At 46.3% G+C, this 22,907-nt stretch overlaps 1 protein-coding gene across 3 annotated transcripts; it reads left to right on the top strand.

Annotated features, from left to right (window-relative positions):
* Positions 1 to 193: 193 nt before the first annotated feature.
* Positions 194 to 22,457, top strand: SLC41A3 (solute carrier family 41 member 3). Of its 3 annotated transcripts, none has more exons than XM_088528223.1 (10): positions 194 to 509; positions 9,933 to 10,040; positions 10,909 to 10,980; positions 11,783 to 11,927; positions 13,489 to 13,635; positions 16,321 to 16,465; positions 17,185 to 17,264; positions 18,810 to 18,944; positions 19,814 to 19,962; positions 22,263 to 22,457. In XM_088528223.1, exons 1-10 carry the CDS (start codon positions 219 to 221, stop codon positions 22,446 to 22,448), a joined length of 1,458 nt encoding a protein of 485 aa, XP_088384349.1. In that variant the 5' UTR covers positions 194 to 218; the 3' UTR covers positions 22,449 to 22,457. The 3 variants fall into 3 exon arrangements, with proteins under 3 accessions (XP_088384349.1, XP_088384351.1, XP_088384350.1); XM_088528225.1 differs by lacking the exon at positions 194 to 509 and adding an exon at positions 3,884 to 4,118; XM_088528224.1 differs by lacking the exon at positions 194 to 509 and adding an exon at positions 3,884 to 4,889.
* Positions 22,458 to 22,907: the final 450 nt, after the last annotated feature.

The following is a 22,907-nucleotide window of genomic DNA, read 5'->3' as shown; positions in this document are numbered from 1 at the left end:
GCAAAAAGCTGGGTGTAAACTGAGCACCAGCATTTGGGTCAGCAAAGCAACTGTGCCAAGGGTTAGGGATGTAGGTGGTGTTTTGGTATCGTGTTGGTGGAATGGGCAAAATACCGTAGGATTTTCTGCCTCTGATCCATCTAGTACCTTCTTTCATAGTCTCGTCTCTTCTGGCTTTGTTTTTTTTCAGAATAACTCTGTGATACAAGAACGCCACCATGAAGGGTGAGGAAGCCCGGCAGAGGAGAAGGGAGGGCAGGACTAGGAATGGAGAGCGATCCAGGCACAAAGGGAAGAACAAGGGTAAACACAGAGAGAGCCGGCCTGGCAGCCACGAGGCAGAGGATGCCTGTTTGCTTGCACAGCAGAAACTGTTGGCTGAGGAGAAGGTGGCCATGGCAAAGCCGCGGGAAGAGTCGGCCGCTGCGATCTGCCTGCAGGTGCTCCTGCCATACCTCCTGGCTGGGCTTGGCATGGTCTTGGCAGGCATGGTTCTGGATTACGTGCAGGTAAGGGCAAGGAAGGTATCTCACGTATCTGGGATGGGCAGGTGGGAGGTTTGTCTTCAGAGGCAGAGCATTTTCTCTGGAGATGACAAAGGTGAATTTGCAGCAGATTCTCACGCAAGTGTATCCTTCACATAGTCCATAATTACTTCATGCAGCTCTCAGGAAAAATGATTTCATGTTTTTCTGGACCTTTATGCTCTCTGTAGGCAAAAGGCAACATGGTGCTGAAGAACATGTGAATTATCTGAGGTACCTACGTAGATGTAGTTCTAGAAAGCTCTTAGTCCCTTCCTTCACCGCCCAAGGAGGCGGCCTGCCCAGCACTGCCCAGCAGGCAAGTCCAGCCTGCCTGCGCTTCCTACCCATTTCTAAGACCTTGTAGCAATCACTTAAATCCTTGAGGCTCTTTCTAGTCTGTGACACCGATTCTGTGCCAGTCAGAATCAGACCTTGCCTCTCATAGTGAAACAATGCACAGCTTTAAAGTAGTGACAAGGACTTAATTTTAGGCAGTTTAAACCTATAGTTATTTCCAGGCTGTAAATTGTTATGGCTTTGTGCTCTGGGTTACTCTCACTGCTCTGTGCCTTTTGTTAATCTGTGTTATTTGACTAGCTACCTGTTGGGTCAGGCTGCCCTGAGCTGTCTGATACAGTGACATGGGAACTACTGTGCCTGCATGGACCTGCTTTCCCAAAGCTGGAGCTGTGTTCCTTTGCTAACAGCCCTGAGCTGATCTCCTTAAGCTAAAAGGCTACATGGGCCTAGGAGTGACAGGATGTCCTTAAATGAGTTTTGCATGTACTCAAGATATGGTAGAATACCTCTTCAGATGAGAAAACACCAAGGCAAATCTGGAACGCAGTCACAAACTACTTTTGGTCTCCTTTGATATTGCTGTGAGAATCTTGAGCAGCCACTTTCAGTTTTATTTTTAGACTATTTGGACCTGCCCTTCCCTATGGATCTCTGTGTTACCTCCAAGCCTGAGATATTAAGGCATAAAATAGATTGCAGATGGATTTGTAGTGTTGGAGGTGTTTGTTTTTTTGCCTTAGAGTGTTCTTCTCTAGGAAGGGGTGGGCCACTAATTAGAACAAAATGTGAAGTAAGCCTCATATTCCTCTGAAACCACAGAAATCTGGTTTCTATTTTAGGCAAATAGTTCAAAATAAAAGCTTCGTGTTATTACATAGAGCCTGGGAAATCAACCCATCCAACATCACATAGGAAAAATAGGTCTTTGGCTGTTAGCACAGCAACATCCTCTGTGTGAGCAAGGACCACCTGAGTGCATCTCCCGGTGGCCTGGCTGCAGCTAGGAGTGGTTGTCCCTTTCTGTCAGCCAGACGTGTTCAAATAGAGACTGTTTCTTCTCTAGCTGCTCCTGGGCGATGCTGCTTGTGGCTAGCTGGTGAGGTCAGTGGTCTAGCATAGGGAGAAGGGAGCATTCCCCTCCCCAGGCTTTGCCATGAAGGCTGGTGCAGCTCTGAGGGTCATCTTTGTCTCAGATGGTTGTGGTCTGTCTGCTGCTTGGCCACACTCTCTTTTCTTCATAAACTTGGTGCATATTTTCACAGGCAAATATGGTGTGCCTCTGCCAGAAAATGCAATATATCCTTGGCTGGTGCATGAAGTGCAAGCCTTTATCAGAGACTCCTTAAATGCATAATAAAATGACCTAGCGTACATGCCCGGGTGACCTGAATCAATTGCCTTCTCTGCACGTTGATTCATCGGTTGGAGGCTTTTTATGGTACTTACTTGGAGAGAGTCGAAGTGTGATAAATGCATAACCCCTGGCAGGCTGCAGCTTTAGTACAGGATGTTTTGCGGCTGGATTTTTTAGTGGTATCTCAATCATTCAGACTATTGATATTTCCTTCACTCTAATGTTCCTGCCCGTCAGCAGCCCAGTCAGCAGGTATGGTGACATTTGGGCCTGGTTATGCACATTATCAGACATCTGCAAACCTGTGGCTCCTGCCCAATGACTTGTCTTTTATTCTTTATTTACTGAGTGAGTCTGAGCAGATTTGGGCCTTCAGTCTGCCACTTCCTGGCTGGCATGAGATTGGCTTATGTGTGGATTTATTATTATTATCATTATTTTTTAATTAACATCCGTCTCAGAGCCACTGTGAACTTCCTTCCAGTTAGATCAACTGAAATGATCTTCCTCTCTAGATTTCAGCCCAGTGGAGCAGTATTAGGTGGAAGAGGCACACAGGTACGTGTCAAGCCAGTGAGGAAGGCTTGATAGGTTTCTGCTGTCCCAGAATAACCTAGAAAGTAGCCAAAGGACAGTCCCGCATCTGCAACCAGGGCTCTTGTCCTGTAACCTGTTGTGCTTCCATAGAAATCTCTGCCATCTCAGCCCATTAAGCCTTGTTCTTTGGTTCACATGCCTTTAGACTAAAGGAAATGCACCATCCAAAATAGCTGAGAGCTCCTTATGTTCCCTAAATATCTATGAGGCCAAAAATATGCCTTGTTCTGCCCAAGCCAGCATTGCACTTAGCTGCAAGCTGGGGAGTCTGTCGCTGGGGCAGAGTCCACAGCACATTAATCTTTACATCTCTCTGCAGAGAATGTCAGGGAATGGGCTGGTTAGTACAAAACATTATCAGTAAGGCAGTGTAATTTAAACGTTGAATTTGAACTGAACTGAGGAGCTGATAGGTTTCCTGCCTACCACTGAGCACTTGCTTTCAGTTGTTTGCCTTCACTTGGGCATGGCTGTGTTTGAACCTGTGGTTAAATAGTGAAGAAAGCATGCCTGTCACCTACTAACCCATTCCTATACCCTTTCCTACTAAGATGTGTTTTCAGAGCCTTTTGACCTTTTGATCCAGTTAGTTTGCTGAAATTACTAGAAAAGAGCCCTGACAGAAAACCACGACTCCCTTCCCCACATGCTTGGCTTTAAGTTGCAGAATATCCTGCTGTCATTACTGAGCAGGATACAAATTCCATGGCCATATGTGGTCGTGACGTAGCTCCGATTCCTGGGCATGTCCCAGCTGTTTGACTATGGAGACGCAGGGATGAGACCCCCAGCTGTAGGGCCGGGGGTGGTTGTTCCCAGGAACACTCACAAGCGACGCGTTTCGCTTTAGGACAGGAAGAGACACGAGCTCGCCGCGTGCCCCAAAACGGTCGCCCTTTCTCTCCCTTGCTTGTGGAGCCGTGAGATTATGGAGCTACCTTAAATAAGCTCCAGCTCTGGCTCTTATCTTGGCCTTTGAAAACTAGCAGAAAGTTGAAGTGATGACAGCAGATAAGGGTGTTCACTTTTGAAGCTTATTGGCTGGTTCTCTGCATTTTTTTTCCCTCTGAAAGCCAGTCATTCAGAGGTATAGCTGGCATACGCTGACTGTTACATCTCGCTGAGACCACGGAGGGGACCGCAGCGGCCAGGGTCTATCTAGAAGGGCAGATCTTCTCTCACCAGCTGGTTTAGCTGTGTCACTTGCCTGGAAATGGTACCTGCATAAGACTGTCAGCAATGAGAAATGTGGACTCATGTTTTCCTTGACCTTTCGTCACCTTGGAGGACAGCGAAGCAGAACCCGGTTGTTAACTCCGTACCTCCTCGGCCTTGGAACAGTGAGAAAAGTTCAATGTTGCTTGTGGTGGGAGTGAGGGAACTGGGGCTGGTTCGGAGCAACTTGTATATTAAACTATCGTATCAAAGGCAAGCGGCAGTCTGACAAGAAATGTAACCTGAGGAGAAAGGACACTAGTGTGTTTGAGCACGCTGAGGGATTCTTGCATGACCTGTCACTCTCTTAATGTCGTAGCCCGAGCAGGTCTTTCTGGTTTTTATGAAGGTGGTGGGAGCTGAATGGGGTATGGGCTCATTTCTGTTCATCCACGGACATCTCTACAATCTTCTTATCTCTTTTTTAATTCCCTTCTGGATATAACTTGGAGAAATAGTGTCCGTCAAATTCGCTGCCACCTGGACTCAACCCAGCTGAACTGCTTTTGGAAGATAGTCTTGCTTGCATCCCTCTGGAAGTCCTTCTAGGAGGAAGAGAAGCTAAATAAATTTATATTCGTTGTTGCATTGAGGAAATATATTTCTTTTGACTTTGGAGCGACTTACTAGGAGGATCTGTGTGATGTCCTGATCTCCCTCCACCATTCTCTCTGCTGAGCATGGGGTAGCTGTATTTGACCATGGTGGTCACACAGTTACAGTTGGAGCTCTGCTTTCATGGCAAGAAGCTGAGAGGTTTCACCTGCAAGCTGACCAGATCAGCCAGTGGATTTCTCCCAGAGACCTCGTTCTCCATTGCATCCCAGATTTTCGTGCCATTCCTTCTGGCTGGCTTGGGCATGGTAGCTGCTGGCCTCCTGATGGATACTGTGCAAGTAGGTACATGTGGTTAGGCTCCTTAATAGCAAAGGGGTGGGTTATTTCACTGACTTGGAGTATTTGTGCTTTTTCTTTCTAATATTGTATGGTCCTGCCAGGTAGTCAGCAGGATGGCTATAGGTTTTGCCCACACTGGGAGGTGCTGTCCATCTTCAGGTCAGTACATGGGCTCCTTGCAATGTGGGGTGGTGGTTTTCAGCTGGACTGCCTGGCACTGCCCTCCGTTCATGAGATAGTGGAGGGAGCACTCGATCTAGCTAAACATTTGGTGACAACTGATATGAAGCAATTGAGATCAAACTACAGTATATTCCTCTATTGCATGTTGTTGTTTCTTTACCTCAGAAAGTTCTGATAAGCAGATCTGGGTCATGGTTGTTGTTAACTACTTGTCTCACTCACAAGTTTATGTTTTCAGTTCTTTGCAAACAACCTAATGTAATCTTTGGTCTAGAAAGTATTTAGATACTATGATGAGAGACATGCCAGCATAAAAAGATTAGTATTGTCTACAGAGTGCTTCATGGCCAGGTTCTGAGGCAGTGCAAGTCTGGAATAGCTGCTACTAACTTCCAAGGACTTGTGCCCAGTTTATACCCTCACATCCGCAATCAGGATCTATCCCATGGATCTTAATTGTACTGGTGACACCAATAGAAATGCAATATTTGTTCTAGTTTGGGCATCTAATGCCACTGGATTTACAAATCAAAAGGCTGGCAGAGTTTCTCAAGGATATATCCTGTACTCTGAACTTACTAGAGTACATTGGATTCTCTGGCATTAGTACCGCAGCAGGAGCTAAATATGGACACTTGAGTGCTTGGAAAGACAATACCTTGCTGTTTTTCTTGCGTTGAACGAAACAAAGAAGGTGGAGAAGTCAAATTAAGGGGAATATGAGGAATATCAAATAAAGGAGGGTTAACTGGAGTGGCACACGCTGTTGCTCTGCTCTGTTTGTCGTCGTCTCCACCTCGTTGTGCTGAGCTGTTAGGTACAGACCTGTCTTGCAGCATTACAGAAGTTCTCAGTCTACCCGAGATGTTATTTTAGTAGTTAGCAGTTATCTTTGGCCATCTATTTCGGGGAAGAAAAAGACATAGTACATACCCTTGGCAGGTAAACAGGTCTTTGTCTATGAGTAATCCATTGCAATTCCAAATCCAAAGCCTAAGAATCAGGCTCTGTTCAAGTGCTGCTGTGTTAGAGTTGATGGAAAATGCAAACCATTCCTACCTACATCCGTCCTTCAAATAACAGATTGTAGTCCACTTTGTATATTAGCTCATTAGACTCTCAGAGATGGGGTCATGCCTGAAGCAGAAGTAACAGTGCGTGTTTTGGAGGAGATCTCAATTATGTTAAAATAGAAGTTATCAGCCAATGGGTTCAGCTCCCAGACTCCAAGGAGGAAGCTAGTGGATTGAGCATTCAGGAGAGGTGTTATTGAGGTAAGCTGCCATGATATCAGCAACTCTGCATTTAAAAACAAAGCCAGTAGCTGGAAAAATCCCACATTTTAACCTTTAAAGACTTGGATTATGCCTTTTATTCTTTGAGCTGCTTATTTTTTTTCTGTCTTTCTTTCTTGAGGCAATGAGAGTCCACTCTCCTGTCCAAATAAAATGTGAGATTTGTTTTTGTTCGTTTGCTTATTTGGGGTTTTTTTGGCCTGATGCCTGATATTTTAAGACTTACACTGGGGCTCATGAGGCTTCACACCACTGATACTAGAGGTTTTTCTAGGAGTCTGTAATTTACTCTTTTTGCAGGGAATGATCTGACTGAGGAATGCTTTTCAATTACTTCCAGTCACTGCAAAATATCCTTAGGAAACTCTATATCTGCCTTTGTCAGGGAGATAAATGAGTGAGCTCAAAAATGGTATCTGAGTGTACGTGTGAGTTTAATGGCTCTGCTCGGAAACACGGTGCCCTGAGCTGGGAGTCCAGCTGGCTCCGTCATTTGCAGGGCTGATACTGTGAGGGAGATTAGAACAAGGCAGAAATTGTTCATTTTTGTCCCTTCAAACTGTACAGGATTTCATCAGTGTTTTTCATCTGTGCAGTGATGAAACCGGTGTTTTTCCAAGTTACTCTTTAAAAAAAAAAAAAAAATCAAGGAGAAATCTGTCCAGACAGGTTGATATCAAAGACTCACTGATGGGGGTCTCGCACCATAACATAAGCATGCCCAGAGATCTGGCTACTCAAGACCCAGAGCTTGGCAAAGGTCTTTTCTTGCTTGATACTTCCACCTCTGCTCCAGTGATCCTTGGCTGGCTGGTTGATCCGGATTCCAGGCTGGCTGGCATTGCTGGGGAGACACCGACCTTGCAGTGTTGGGCCCCCTGTTTTACTGTAAGGTTGGGAATCGAGTTGAAACTGGAAGATCAGGTTTCAAAGCTGAGAATTCAGGAAGAAATTGTCACTTCCACGCCACTGCAGTTGAGCATGGTCCAAGAAAAAGCCCCAGACATCAGGTGTCCCTATTCTTTCTTGATTAAAAACCTGTGACATGATTAGCATTGAAAGGGATTTTGAAGAGGCATATGTTTCATGGTCCAGGATCTTTGATTTTTCTGTTGACTCATTCAGGACAGTGGGTCTGCAGATTTTAGCTGCTGTCATGGGAGGGTGGATGCCCCAGAACAGGAAACAGAGAAGATGTCTTGGGCTCTGGGCACATCTATTTGTTCTGTATTTGTGCGGTTGCTGTTACAGAGGAGAGTGGGGTACTGGCCACTATGGTATAAATCACTTTGAATCTGTTCCTGAACTCTTGGGAAGTCACTAATGAGTCTTAAATGAAAACATTTGAATCAGCTGGCTAGCTGCTTGCTTGCTTGCTTGCTTTTTTCTTTCTTTCTTTTTTTCTTTTTTTTTCTTTCTTTTTTTAGCACAATTGTTTAATTTTTATTACTTATCCAAAGCCTTGCAGTGTAGTTGTATGTAAGACAGAATCCCCAGTCATACCTCACATGCTAATCTTTGGCTTGGATTGCCTACAACCTGCAAAATTCATTCATGAACTCAAGGATTGGAGATCACATTTGTCTGATAAAGTGTCATTTTCCAAAGGTGACCTACACAGAAAATATAAACAGTTGGGTTAGTCTCTTGCTTTTTGTTTATGTGTCTCTCTATGTGCAACATATGCAAGATCTGTATGTGAATGTCTCTATGTTTACTTATTTTAAATATTTGGGTTATTTATACTGTGACTACGAAGCCTGTTTTTTCTCCTGTTTCTTCTGAAGGTGTCAAGTGTGTGTTCAGAACTTTCTTTATTCCCAGTTAAGGAGATAGAAGAAAAGGGGCTTTGAATCTTTAAGTAAAATATTCCTCCTGGTAGGTTTTCTCTTAACAAATTCAAGCCAAACTGTAGTGTGACAAGAAAGGTGACTACTCTAGTCTTGTGTGTTATTTATTTGACAGTAAGTAGCTTTTAGCCTTTGGGAACATGTCTGTTTCCAGGTCGTTGCTGCCCGAAGTGCCTTTCTGCACTGGCAGGAATGCTTTGCCCATTTGCTGCAGCTCTGAGGGGCTGTCTTAGCTGCTCTTCCCTGGTTATAATCCAGAAGGAAGCTGGGGGGTCTTTCCAGCTGCATCCCCAGGTTCCCACAGCTTCACGTGGCACAGGCAGAGCTAAACACCGAGCTGTTGATACCTGTATGTGTTTCACAACAGGCAGTGGTCCGAATGCTTCAACATCTTTAGAGCCTGTCCCACCTGCTGGGATTTTCAGCTTTATAAAATCCCAAGCGACCTGGAATATGTGAGCAGGGATCCATCCTTCACTTTGCCCTCTAGCACCAGAATTAGGGAGCACCATATGAAACGAGTCAGAGACAAGTTCAGAATAAATGAAAGGAGGGCATCCTTCACCCGACGTGTGGCTAAGCTAGAGAAATGTTCATCACAGGTTACAAGTTGGTTGGAGAGGAGATCGGACAAGTAGCTGAAATAAGTCCTTAAGGCACTACAAAATGCCCAGAAACTAATCCAGCTTGGTACTCTGTGTCAGACAGTTGCAGGCTGGAAAATACTCAGGAGACTTATCCCATATATTTGTCCTACATGCAAATTATTCTCTTATACATCTCAATTTGGCCATTCTTGGAGATAAAGATGGGGCAGGTGGACCTTATTCTGCCTCATTGCAGTTGTCCTAATGTTTGTACATTCTGCTCTTAGACATTGGACTAGTTGGTTTTCATTCCAAATCCTACAAGGGATGATGCATGAGTTACCTTCCCAGGCACTACATGGTATATAAATTATATGTGTTAATCTGCAGTTACTTAAGGTTTCAGATCATTTCCAGTGCAACTAATTCAAGGATTATTTATAGTTCAGTTTCAGAGGAGCAATAATAATCAAAATGATGTCTCAGCAGCTCTGGCTTGTGGACTGTCTTAATTCAAGATCCTTATTCCAGCTGTGCTGAGAGCGTGCTTGTTAGCAGAAAGGCTTAGGAACTGGACATGGAAAACCAATGAGAAAAATCTTCCCTGCCGCTCCTTACCTTAGATACTTGTTTTTGGGCTCAGTTAGCCCATACTTAGTTATAGATTTGGTTTAGATTTGTTTTTGGTAAATACTTTCCAGGTCTTTGTCCACTCATCTGAGTCTGCATAGTGAGGCTGCATAGCAATAGGTGCTACTATTACCTATTGTCAGTACAAAGGATGGAGAGCTTGCTGCATTTCATTTTCTAATTATTTTCATGTTGTTCTTTACTAATGCAAAGGTACCATTTAATTTCTGGCCTGCCAAAATCTCCTGCCCTCAGCAAGAAGATTCCTACCTCTTTAGGCTACTGCTTTGCTATGCGTGAGGTCAAAAAGAATGTTGCAAGCTAAAAATTGCTTCCTTCGCTCCTCAAATGCCACCAGCTCTGGGACAGCATCTGCCCATATGTGTGTAGTGCACCCCTGTAGAGCAAGGGGTGAGATGGGAACCCATTTCCCTTTGAAATAACTGTATTGAACTGGACAGCATCACAAACTATCCTGTTTTCTTTCCTCCTTCTAGCACTGGGATGTGTTTCAGACAATTACAGAAGTTTTTATCCTGGTTCCTGCCCTGGTTGGTCTAAAGGGTAATCTTGAAATGACGCTGGCATCCAGACTCTCTACTGCTGTGAGTATTATTGAGGTCGGGGGGAGAGATTAGCAGGAGTCATCAAGAGAAGCTGCTTTTATATAACACACAATGTGTTTAAGACATCCTCTTCCCTGCTAAGTAAAAGCAAATGGTGCCTGAGTATTAAAATAATGTTTTTGTCCTCATTTTGTAACTGGAACAGAGAATTTCTGTCTGCTCTTGGAAGGTGAAGTAGTCCCTGTGTGTCTAGCTGCTGATATCTGGGGCCCTGCGACAGACACATGAACGAGATAAAACAGGGGCTCCTTAGCCCTACACTGCAGGGCTGGGTTGCCATTTCTATTGCTTATTGACACTTAAGAGAGCTGTGACTTTTCTTCCCAGCCATCTCACCTTGGGTTGAGTGGCCTCAGGCTTCTTGGGGTCTGCAATAGCTTTTGTCACTCTGGATTTGAATTCTCAGCAGGATCCCGTATCCCTCTAAGCAGTTTGTTTCGTTTTGGACTCTTTGTGTTGCAGCTTGCTAGAGCCATGTAGGGGGACAAAATGAGGAAAAGGGGTTTAATTTGTCCAGTTTTTGGGCTCTGTGGGACTTGGTGGATGTGCTTAGCCCTGAGCCAGGTGGCAGTGGCCCCGAGGTGCTGATGTGCAGTGTGTGCTCTTGGGACCACAGCTTCAGCCTCTGTATTTGGGAGAACTCTGAACTCACCCGAAGCTTTCAGAATGAGCTGAGCTGGAGCATAGTGGATCCCTGTCAAGAGTAAAGTGTGGGGAAGACAGGAAGATCCCCCCACTCTTGCTTTAGCAGGCCCTTCCCATAGAGACCCCAGGAAACTGCCTTGCTACCCTCAGCAACAGCCTGTACCATGGGGTAGGTGTTCAGATTGTCTCTCTTGACTCCTAGGCTAACACCGGCCAGATGGATGATACCCAGAAGCAGTGGAAATTGGCCACCTGCAACTTAGCCCTGATCCAGGTGAGTCACTTCAGATGAGAGAGAAAGAGAAGATCCTTTCCTCTTGCTGTGCTGCAGCCTGACAGCATCTGTTTCCAGCAGTGCTGGATCCAGAGCTGTTTATTTGGGGTAGGATATTCTCAACAGAGCAAAGTAGAGCGCAGGACCTGACCAACAAAGCTCCCTGTGGCCCTGGAGCTTGTAGCTTAGCTGTAAAACGGATCTAGACATTCATTGCCTTTGAGGACAACCTGAGAGAGCAGAAGCAGCCTTCCTTGCAGGGAGAGCTGTGGCACACACTGTGTTTCACAACATTCCCTAGATAATGCTTGTCATTTACTGGCAACGCTGGGGAAGCAGCCTTGGATAGGAGGGGAGAGATGGGGGAAATGTGATTCTTGTAGCTCTTTCTGCTTGTTAAAATCCAGTGACTAGCCTAAAGGTGGCACGTGGCAAGGCCACAGGACTTGTGTCATACGCCTGCTCTCCCTTATCTCCCTCCACAGCTTTCAGCTTGCTAAGAGTGCTGTTGATGGGGATCCCATTTTTGTATTGACCAGGAGTATTCTTCTGCTCATGGACACAGTGTCCTCTGCTAAAATGTTATCTGCCCTCTGCAGGCCTCCTCAGCTTTTACTCCAAACTTGGCCAGAATTTTGTTTTGAGAGGAGCCTTCCAATGACGCTGCTTAAATTCTTATTAAATCAGCATCTCTGCAGGGCTTTGGCTTCCAAGCTATGCAGTAAATCTTCAGGTGCACAAAGCTAGGGCTGCCTATGAGCAGATGTGGGTGATTGCTCACCTGGTGTCATCTGGCCCCCAGGTCCAGGCCACGGTGGTGGGACTTCTGGCTGCTGTAGCTGCTGTGATCCTGGGAGCCATCTCCAAGGGCTCTGTGGAGCTGAGCCAGGCGGCTGTGCTGTGTGCCAGCAGCGTGACCACTGCCTTCATAGCTGCCCTTTCTCTCGGTGAGTCATTTTGATTCCTCAGGTCAAATACATGGCACTCAGGTGTGCAAAAACCTTTCCCTTCTCCCAGGGAACCCTACTGGACATCCTGTCAGTTTGGCCTAGGAAGAAGAGAGGGAAGAATGGATGCAGGGAGCATTAGTCCAGGATCCTCTATTCCTCCTCTCCCTAGATGCTGTATTCGCTTCTCCAAAGTTCTGTTGTGAGTTGGGCTCTGCATCCACAGCAGCTATCAAAATGTCCCATGTTATCTGACACACACAGAAAATGCCACCTGCTTTGGGGTGGAGGGGACATACTTTCTTCAGTCGGCTTGGGTTGCACATGAGCTACAGTGGAGGAAATCAAACTAACTAGAGGAAATCAAACTAAGGCCACACATAAAGCAGGGTGAGAGTCTTTGCTTGTCAGCAGACAACACTGGACCACACTCAAGATGGACTTGAGTGACCCAATGCCCTGTAGAGGAATCGGGGCTGGCCCTAAGCCAGGCAATCCACTTCCCTGGCTGTCCGTGTCTGCAAGGGAAATGCCTGGTGGGGATGGATAGGAGCATCTTTGCACCAGCTGAAGATGATCAGTTTGTGGACCTGCCATGTGAGGGCAGCAGGATTCTCTGAATACACAGAGCTGGCAGGACTTTTTGCAGACAGTTTTTTATGTGAAAGGGATAAGCTAGAGCAAGTGCGTATCCTAAAGCTGGAGTCTAAGGGTGAAAAACAGAATGAAACAAGAAATTGTCAAAAGAAAACATACCAGCTTGGCTTTCATTAAAGAGCTTTTCCACAGTCCTGTGACGTATCTAATGGCTGAGGGATTCCTATGTGTTCCCTGGTGTTTTAGGTCTGTGCTCATTAACTTAGTTGGAGAAATGAAGTTTTCTTCCTCTTCTGTAAACCTGAGAAGCAGCTGAATTTTATCAGGTGCAGCTTAGATCACAGTAGAAGAGAGGTGATACCCTCTGATTCTGTAGGTGCTCATGCATCAACCCCTGCAGGGAAAATTAAAGTAACCCCAAGGACTCTGGGCCTCAAGGGGTTATTCTGATAGCTGGACTGAACAACCAATTCAGCTTTTATTTAAAGAAGCTCTTTGCCACTTGGTTGTGCAAGCTCACGTAGAATATTAGTTTAATATGGAAAATATCCTTAAGCTTTGAAATCCAGAGCAGAGGATGACACCAGGATGCTGGTGCCTGCCTGCTGTGTGCTTATCTATGAATGTGCTTCATGCCTCGGCCTGTTTCAAGCCAGGAGAGATTAGGTTACTCAGGAGGGGAGCGTCTACTTTTGGGCTGTCTGTTGGTATCTCCTTTGATTCCTGGAATTTGTTTGTCTGCCTCTGGGCCTTTGGTGAAGTTCATAAGGGCAGACTCATGCCCTTGGTGAAAGCATGAGGACAAGTTCCCGGGGATATCCCGTCTCCAGCTACACAGTAGCCACTGGGAACAACCTGGTCTTGGCTTTTCCTAGACCCTATGGCCCTCCGGGAACCTAAACAGTAGCTCCGGGGCAAATTGCAGCAGGATGATTCTCTGATACTTGCTCCATTTCTTCTCTAGGTCTGGTGATGATTGGCGTGATCATCGGGGCGAGGAAGGTTGGGATCAATCCAGACAACGTTGCCACTCCCATAGCAGCAAGCCTTGGAGACCTGATCACCCTTTCCCTGCTGGCAGGAATCAGCAGTACACTCTTCAAATACATAGGTACAACAGGTAGCAGAATTCGTAGCTCAGCAAGCAAGAGATGAGTCTGTGTAAAATAACTGCAGGGCACTTACCCGTTTCTGGGATGTTTCACAATGTGAGCTGGCATCCTGCTGAGATGGGAAAGTAACCACAAAGGCTTTCTCCTGGTTCTCTTTTAGTAGCAAACTGGAAGGCAGAGCCTAAGAAATATAACTGGGATTTGTGAAAGAAATGGCAAGAGCATATTGTGCATTGCTTCGGAGCAGAAGGTTGACATATGTGACACTGGGACTCTGTTCCTGCATCTGTTGGTAATCCAGCAAAACTATTTTGTGTGTGGGGGGGGTAATAACAGGCCATTTGTGAGGAACACAGGCTACCTCTGCGTTTTGGCACCTGTACAATATTCTCATACCTTCTCCTGTAGAGTATTGTGGTTGAACAAGATGATATTTTCTTCTGGGAATGAGGGAGACAGTTCTGTATTGCTTCATACTCACAGGGCTTTAGGTAGGAATTGTGCCTATGGAGTTAGCCATGCTGCTCCTTGGCAAAGGCTTTGGCACCTGTTGATTCTGGGAAACTCAAAACATGTTGCAACTTGGTGTTTTAATTGTTGCTTGTAAAGTGCTGGGCTATTTACCCTGAGCCTAACCTCGAGTAGATACAGGAAAATAAAAAGATCCAGCAAACTTGATACCATTTGAAATGCAAACTGCTGCTCCAGGCTGAGAGCAGAGTCAGCGAGGCAGCTGTTCCTGGTTTGCATAACTAGTTCCATATGCCAGCAAGGGAGGGAGCAGGGGAATGCACACTGCAAGGAGAGGCCCAGGCATTGCCTCCTTCTCCTTGAGCTCCGGAGGTGTATTTTTTTCAACAGGCTTTTTCCATGACGCTGTTGCACCTGCCTCTGTAGAGTCAGTTTGTCTTTCAGTAGCTTTGCCTCTGATAATATCTCCAGGGGAGTGCATGGCAGAACAACGTGATAACCTCCTTATGGCCAGAGATGCATCTCTGGTATTTTTGGCGTAGTTTAAATAGCTTTGGCCCCTTGAGGTGGAAAATGCCCACCCCACAGACAGGTAGTCATTGGGAGCATGAAGTGAATCAGGTGAGGGTCAGGCCCCATCAGTGATGGTTGGAATTAAACCCAGTGTGTAGCAGGGAGTGGGTTGTGCTGTGATTGATGGTGATGGCATCACCCACACCACTAGTGAATTCTCAGACCCTGGGGCCCCAGAGGTACCTGTGTTGCACCATGGCTAGCAGGAGAGGCTCTTGGATGCTGGAATGTTAACTGCTGGGTCCTGCTAAAATGCTTGAGAACAACAGTGGGACATAAAGCTTAGGCTACCATGTGCCTTCCGGGGCATCTTATTTTCCTTATGTATAGCACCCTTTTGCCAGTAGAGAGTGTTAATTATTTAAAAATTAACCCTAATGCTTCCCATTCTGCATAGTGGAGAGGAGAATTTTGCTAACAGTTGCAGCTCACTTGGGGCTGCTCAGGGGAGAACGTGACAGACCTGGCATGCGGTGACCAAAGCCAGCTCATCCTAGCAGGAGTCTTTTTGTGGGCTTTGGTAAGCACTGATGGGCACCTGCACAGTGTGTCTGCATCCGTGAGGAGGGAATTGGTGGCCTGAAACAACAAGAGCTGGGCTGGGGCCGGGGAGAAGGAGGAGATGCAGTTCAGCAGCTAGTTCCCTTGTACAACCTGTTGGTTGTAAGCGACTCCAGGAGATACAGAGCTCTGATAAAACAGTGACCATTTACATCCCAGAGGTGGTTGCATTTCAGTGCCAACTAAAGCCACACGCAAAGAATACGCACCTTCGTGTAAGAGCCCTTGATGCAGGGAAGATACCATCAAATCAGCGCAATCTCATCCAGGTAGCCTGAGGCTCTGGCAATGTCATTTTGAGAAATGCACACTTCGAGCCTGCTTCATCTTCCAGATTACCTGCAAAGTCTGTGTTACAACCCGCTGGCTTTGGCCTGAACACAGAGACCAGATGGGAAGCTTTGTTGAAGAAGCAGTTTTATATCAAAAGGGCTGGCATCCACCCCATTGCTTGGAGGTGTTTCTTGTTGTTCTGAGTCATGTTTATTTTTTTTGGAGCCGCACATCATTTTTAAATTCTTTGACTATAAAGGTCATTTCAAGGTTATACCCTTTCTGAATGGAAGAAAGCACCTAATGGAAACACATGTAAGCTAGCACGGAAGAAACCCTGGATCTTAACTGGCTTATAAATGCAAAGAATGTTCATCCTTGTAGGAGCAGACCAGCTGTTCACCAATCCTGCCAGCTTATTGCTAAAAGTGTCTAGAATCAGCTGGAATTGCTTTAGGTGAAAATGCAGGGTGTCCCTGTCCTTAGTGTGGTACAGATTGCAGGCAGGAAAGTTTCCCCTTTGCTCTGCTGTTTGATTTGCACCCTGCAGCCAGCAAGCTTGTAACTTTGTTTTGTTTAGCTGAAGATGGAATTAGAGACCTACTCATTTGCAAGTAACATCCTCTAGCAGTGAGTTTTGTAGATTAAGTACAAATTTCTGTGGTGGGACGGGAATATCTTGGTTCATGCATTTCTTTTGTCACCTTATTTGCTACCATTCTTCCAGAAATGTGCGGCATCGTTTTGCCAACCTGTGGAGCCAGAGGCAGTTAATTCAAGGTTCCTTTTTTGTTGTTTTTCACCAGACCTGAAATACCTTTCTCCTCTGATCTGTGCTGTCTTCATTATCCTGATCCCTCTCTGGGTTGCCATCGCCAAGCAAAGTCCTTCCCTGGCAGAAGTCCTGAAGTCGGGATGGCAGCCGGTCATCGTTGCAATGAGCATCAGCAGGTAACCCAGGAGGGATTGTGCAGGCTGCAGGTGCACGTGGGTTCTCTAGGAGCTGCTGGAGCAGTGGAGCAGGGCATCTTCTCGAGCACTTTTCAACTTTTAGTGGGCCACCAACAGGCTGTGAGAGCTCACGCAGGGATCCCTAAAATGAATGGGGAAAAAAATAAGTCGTTGATTGAAGCTTCACACATTCATGCACCTTGGGAGAGCAAGGCAAGAAACCAAAAAGGGGTAAAATGACCATTGCAGACAAATGGGATGTCAGCCTTCTTTTTAGACAGGTGTAAATGGAAATTTCTGCGAGTGTAAAGCTGGGTAGTTCATTCCCCTGTGTTACATTTTTCAGATCAAGCTGAGATCTGAGAGAGAGTTCATCTGTGGTAAATATGGTCTTTCATAAAAATGTGATTTTGAGTTCTGCCGATAAATCCCGTTTAGAGAAACTTTTTGGGAAGATGATAAAGCTTCCATGACTAATAGCATTTTTTGCTCTAAGGTGGGGAAAGGGGACTTCCTGATCTTACCATGCCATTAACAAAAAACCAGGAGACTATCTAACAGTTATAGCTGCCCTGCAAAAGGAGTTGGTGTCTGATGTAGAAAATAGTCCAGAATTGACAACGGGGAAGAAGCTGTCCCCCATTGCAGGGGCTGTTTGCAGGATGGAGGGGTCCTAGGGAAGTGGTAGTGACCTTCGTTGCCTTGTCATTTTTTAACAGTATCGGTGGCCTGATCCTGGACAAAACTGTAACTGACCCCAACTTTGAAGGCATGGCAGTTTTCACACCTGTGATTAATGGTAGGCTGTTGGGACGTTCTGTGCATGCTTTTGTTATTTTCATTAATCCATGGGTTATCCACTTTTACCACTACCTGGAAGTCTGGGTTCAAGTCCCAGCTCCTGTTGGCAGTGGAAATGAAACTACTGGTTCCCATTACATCTCTGCTCGTTCATGCCTTGGAGTGTTGCTGGAGCGAAATAACAGGCAGGATTGAAAAATCCTGGCAGAGTTGTGGGAAAGGTTAACAGCATCTTGTGGTTATCTCTGGTAGTTGTGCTTCACTTTCGTGACATCAGAACTGCTAAGGATATCACAATAAATTTATTTTATGTCACTTTCCATGCAAGTTATTTTAGCTCTGCAATCACCCTCTCTACAGATTGTTGATAAACATTACTATATGAAGATTATAAGAAGTGTATAGAGATTTTATGTATGTGTGTATGTATCTGTGTGTATGTATCTGTGTGTGCGTATAAATCTTTTGTGTATACAAAAACCTCCTAGTGCTTTGTTACACACACACAGTATAAGCTGCTGGTGACTGGGACATTTGTTGAGGATGTACCGGATTATTTTTCTGCTGTTGCAGTGTTTTTGCAGGCTAGGCACATTCCAGAGGAAACCCCCATTCCTAGGAAAGGCTTGGCCTCTTGCCACCCTCAAAGCACGGTGTCCTCTTGCAGTGTCACAGGGTGTCATCCAGCCGTGACCTTACTGGATCTGCATAAAACAGGCCACCTTGCTGACACTTCCCAGCACGCAGCCAAAGAGCCTGGTTGGGAAAGAGCGTCAGGAGTGATTTAGCTGAACGCGGCCGGAGCCACGTGTCAGGCTGCAGGGCTGTTTTGCAGAGCTCGTGTCTTCATTTTGCATGGGCAGGGAAGTCCTGCAGAGCATTTCATAGAACTGCTTTAAACCCCCACATTAAGCTGATTTGCTCTGTTTTAGTATCTTCACTTTAATTCCACTCTGGCAATTCTCACTTTTAATGAGAGAGCATTTCCCTCCGCAAGAGAGAGAGAAAACATGAAAAGGCTGTAGGATCTGGATCCCTGTTATCTCGGTGGCATTTCCTGGCTGCACACTCTGGGTGATGGAAGTTTGCTCTGGAGGTCGTCAGCCCTCAATTTTCTTTTGGAAAATAGAGCAGCTCTTTCATGTTTGCCAGAATTAATCAGTCTGGAAGGAATTGCCTTTTAATTACATGACATATTTGGGGTCTGATGCATTCTCATATGATTTCTTCTCACTTCTCACCTTGAGCCAGGTGCAGTTGCATCCTCTTTGGAGGCAGCATGGCCTGGGAACTGGGGCAGGGAAGGGGAAGAAAATATTCCCAGGAAAGCAGTTAAAAGGAGGCGATCACTGCAGTCTTCCTGATTTTTATGAGCTGCTCTTGCTGAATGAATAGTGTAGTGTCACGATGACACTGTGGTATCAGGTTCTCTTTCTCTCACTCTAAATGAATGCATATTTACTTGCCTTGGGCTAGGTTTTACACTGATGCTTCCTCTCCCAGGGAAGACAACTTACAGGTTTGCTGTGTTTTCTCCTCATAGGTGTCGGAGGGAATCTGGTAGCCATCCAGGCCAGCCGTATTTCCACATTCCTGCACTTCTGGAGCATGCCTGGAGTTTTGCCGTACAAGATGAGGCAGAATTGGCCCAACCCATGCACCACGTTCTTCTCCTCAGGTAGACATTGAACCCTAGCAAGTCTCAAGGCTTGTCATCAGATGGCTCCTTTATTAAGCCTGGTGGTCCAAAAACTAGGTGGGTTTCAAAAACACAATTCCCTCTCCCCCTTACAAGGAAAATCTTAGATCAGAGAGCAAGCATCTTTGCAGTGGGCAGCTTGAGATACAGCTTGTGCTGTGTCTGTGCACTGACATGCAAGGTAACTGGTCTTCAGGGAACACTGAAAGAGTCATTGAAATTGGAATCTCAAATTCGACCTGATAGAGTCATTTTAGCCATTGCCATGCTAGAACTATCACCTAGTTAGGGCAGGGAGAGTTGGCTGAGCAATGGATTAATCTAAGCATCAGCAAAACTGCGTGTTGCTGTGTTGTCTTTTATAGATTGCAGGTTCCCCTTGACTTTTCCCTGCAAGTTTGGGGGCTGCTGCTAGAGCACACTGCAAAAGGAGAGAGCAGCTTGCAGCCAGGCACGGGAGAAGTGGTGGGAGCTCAGAGCAGCAGAGGTGTGTGTGGAGGAAGTGGGGTGAGAGGATCAGCATGGAGCGTGGCTTTGGCACATAGTTTCTGTGCCAGACAAAGCTGCTGGGCAAATAATACAGGTGCTTTGTTTTGCTACATGATCTAGGAAAGGTACTAGCAATGTGGTCAGTGGGAGTGGATTACCTCCAAAAAAAAAAAAATAGAAAAAAAGGCTGCTCTTGAGCATCTTTCAGAAATGGATTGCTAACCGTCTGTCCCTTCCACTCTCTTCTCAGTGGTGGTGGACAGCCCAAACCTGTGTATCATTAGAGTATACAGCTGTGTCCTATGCACCCCAAAGTCTGCAGCCTCTGTGATTGATGCTCTTGTCTGTATCCTCCACAGAGGTGAATTCCAAGTCAGCCCGAGTCCTGTTCCTCCTGGTCATCCCGGGACACCTCGTGTTCCTCTACACCATCCATCTGCTGCAAGGAGGCCACACGTCTCTGTCCTTCATCTTTGTGATACTTTACCTGACTGCTGCTTTGCTGCAGGTAAACCCCAGCCTTTTATCCATATGGAACCGCTCAGCCACTGTGAAAACAAAACAACCTCCAGGCTAAGCAGGAGTCGTAGTAAAACTCCCAGCAATGGCCCCACTCAGGAGTGCTTCCTACCAGAGTTTTTTATCTTTGCTAATACTTCACCCAAATTGTGAGGTTTCCTACGTGAACGTGGCTATCTCCATGGGTGACTGGGGAATCCAAAACATAAGGAGAAACGTTACCACTATCTGCTGAGCAGCTGTATGAGTCTGCAGACATGCCCTCAGCAAGGAGGTTCTCCTTGCTGCAGGTGGTACCTACCCTCTTTTGCCACACTGACTCAGTTGCATCAAGCATTTCTATGTGGTTTCTGGTCATCCCAGTAAAAGGCATTTGGGAGGATGTAACCCCAGACTGCACATTGCCCCACTTATTTTGGAAACTAGTTTCCCAAATCGTGGTGAAGAACGGGGGACCCCTGTGGACAGGAAAAAAAGAAAAAAAAGAAAGCCCAGGCCTGGATAGTTCATCTTTGAAAATAAAAGTTTGGGGTAGTTTTGGCAGTTCACACGTTTTTTCCTGCCTGTGCCTCCCGTCCCTTGCGCTGTTCCGCCTGCCCTGCAGACTTCCTTGGCTCGCTCACAAATGCACACAGCTGTCGCTGAAACTCAGAGGCTCTGCTTTCACTTGCCCTTTTAAATTAGTGATTCATTAGCTTGCAGGGGGAGGTAGCTGGCTTCCAGCTTTGCCTTCTGAGCAGCCTTGTGTCCGGGAGAATTCCTTGCATGTGTAAACAATCCATTTTTCCTGACCTTTGTACAACCCTACACCTAGCACCCGCAGTCGAAGTTGTAAAGGAAAATATTTATTCTTCTCTTCATGCATTGAGGTAACTCCTCAAGCAGAGCCAAGCATGAAAGTACAGAGTAAGTGACAGGATAAACAGCAGAATCCCAGCCACTCTGCTGACCCCAAAACATTCCCGTGGAGGCCGGCAGAGAAGAATACGCTCAGCCTGACTCTTTCTTCACCCTACGTTGTAGTTTATAAAGAAAGCCTAAAAGAATGGGAAGGGAAAGTTTGGGTCAGCTGGAGGGAACCTGAAGTGAATGATCAGAAACCCATAAACCATCCCCTTGACAGAGCCCTGCAATGGACTGGGCTTAGCTGGTCTAGAGAAGAGAGACTGGGAAGAATCTCAGAGTAGTCTTTAAACTACCCTGTTTCTGTAGAGAAGGAAGGGGTAACATTTTCTGTTTAGTCACTGGGGATGAAATAAGAAATCATGGATTTGAAATGAGAAAAAAATAAAAGGTAGTTTAAAGATCTTGGGAAAAACAAAAGCAGCAAAAAAAAATAAAGCACGAAACTAGTTACGTGGCATGTGGCTTTTCCGTTTTGGTAGTTGTATAGCATAGGTTAAACAGTATAGCATAGGTTAATCACAGCACTGTCGGGAAAGATTTGGACATATTTGCTCCTGCCCTGAAGCAGAGCGGTGGTCTATATTTATCCTCTTGAGTTTCCATCTAGCTGTAGTTTCTGTGATTCTGTTATTTAATTTGCTTCCTTCATCCATCCTTTTCTTTCTCCCCTGCCACCCCCTCCAGCTGATGGTTTTCACCTCTAGAAATGCCACCTCTGTCTGATTCCTGTTGTGCTGCGTCTCCCAGGGAGGGATTACAGCTGCGGAGTGCAAACTCTTTCTCCTTTTATAATTCAATTAACCAGAGAGTCTTTAATCTTTAACAGAAGTGTTTTTTTTTCCTCCATCTGTTTATCAGGATCAGGAGTGTAACAGGAATGAAAAGAAATCACAACAAAGATTTAAGAACTATTGAGGGGAAAAGAAAAGAAGTCATGTCATGCTGCTTGGAGTAATTTTGATATAAAAACTCCAGTGAGCCACTGAGACTTTTAGGAAAAACAGAGTAGATGAGTGAATTTCTAATGTGAGAAAAGAGGTCTGAAAAGAAAAAAGAATGACTACAAGCTTATGCAGGGCTGTCCCGTTCAGGATGGGGTGAGTGGGAGCGCTGCCATTCGTGGTGGTGGGAGTGGGAATGTCCCTTCCCAGCGCGGAGTTGCTGCTGTTGTCACCAGACTCCCGTTTTTGGGCCACGTGATGCCTGGGAGCAGTTCAGGTGTAGTCCACGTATCGGGATGCTGTTGGTGGCTGGTGTCAAGGGGCTGTGACACTCTGCTGGCCCTGCTTGTGCGGGCTGTGTGTGCTGGGAGTCAGCTCTACGGGATCCAGCTCAGCTCCATCTTAGGGAGAAACTGCAATTCTGTGTCTTGTGTCCCTTCAGGTGGGAATCCTGCTCTACGTGGCTGACATAATTGTGCGTCTGATGTGGAGGAAGGCCCTGGATCCGGATAATTTCTCCATCCCCTACCTCACTGCCCTAGGGGATCTCCTGGGCACGGGATTCCTGGCCGTCTGCTTCCGCCTGGTCTGGCTCATCCGCGGTGCAGACATGAAGCTGGGAAACTGAGCGGGCGCGCGCCGCATCCCTGCTTGAACATGGTGCTTTCCTTTGGGACAGCAGGATATTGTCCGCGAGAGCTGGTCAGCGGGCCGGCCTGGCCTCCCCTCCTGCCCCGGGCCCTGTCTCTGCTCCGCGTTGTGCCTTACACCCCGAGGCATCGGCACCTGCGCGCCGGGGCCGGGCGATGCCCCTGGAAAGGGGATACTGAGGAGCACTTGGGCCCTGGCGTAACCAAACGAGCTTTTTGATCGGCTTTGGTCCCTGGCGTGGTGACAGCCGGCGAGGCTGGTCCGGAGCCCCCTGGATCAGGTCCTGCAAATGGATGGAACTTCTCCATCAGGCTCTGGCTCCCATCAAGGGAAATATTCTTACCCACCCATGTTTTCTATCCCATCACGTCCCTGGGGCAGGAGAGCTGCCGCATCTCCAGGTTTGTCTCCTGTCTATGGTTCAGACGCTCGGGGT

The sequence above is a fragment of the Tinamus guttatus genome, unplaced genomic scaffold (assembly GCF_059628265.1).
Source record: "Tinamus guttatus ecotype Peru unplaced genomic scaffold, ASM5962826v1 Tinamus_guttatus_pri_ptg000307l, whole genome shotgun sequence".
Taxonomy (NCBI): Eukaryota; Metazoa; Chordata; class Aves; order Tinamiformes; family Tinamidae; genus Tinamus; species Tinamus guttatus.
Note: the sequence above shows the minus strand (reverse complement) of the source record. Positions and strands in the feature narration are given on the sequence as shown.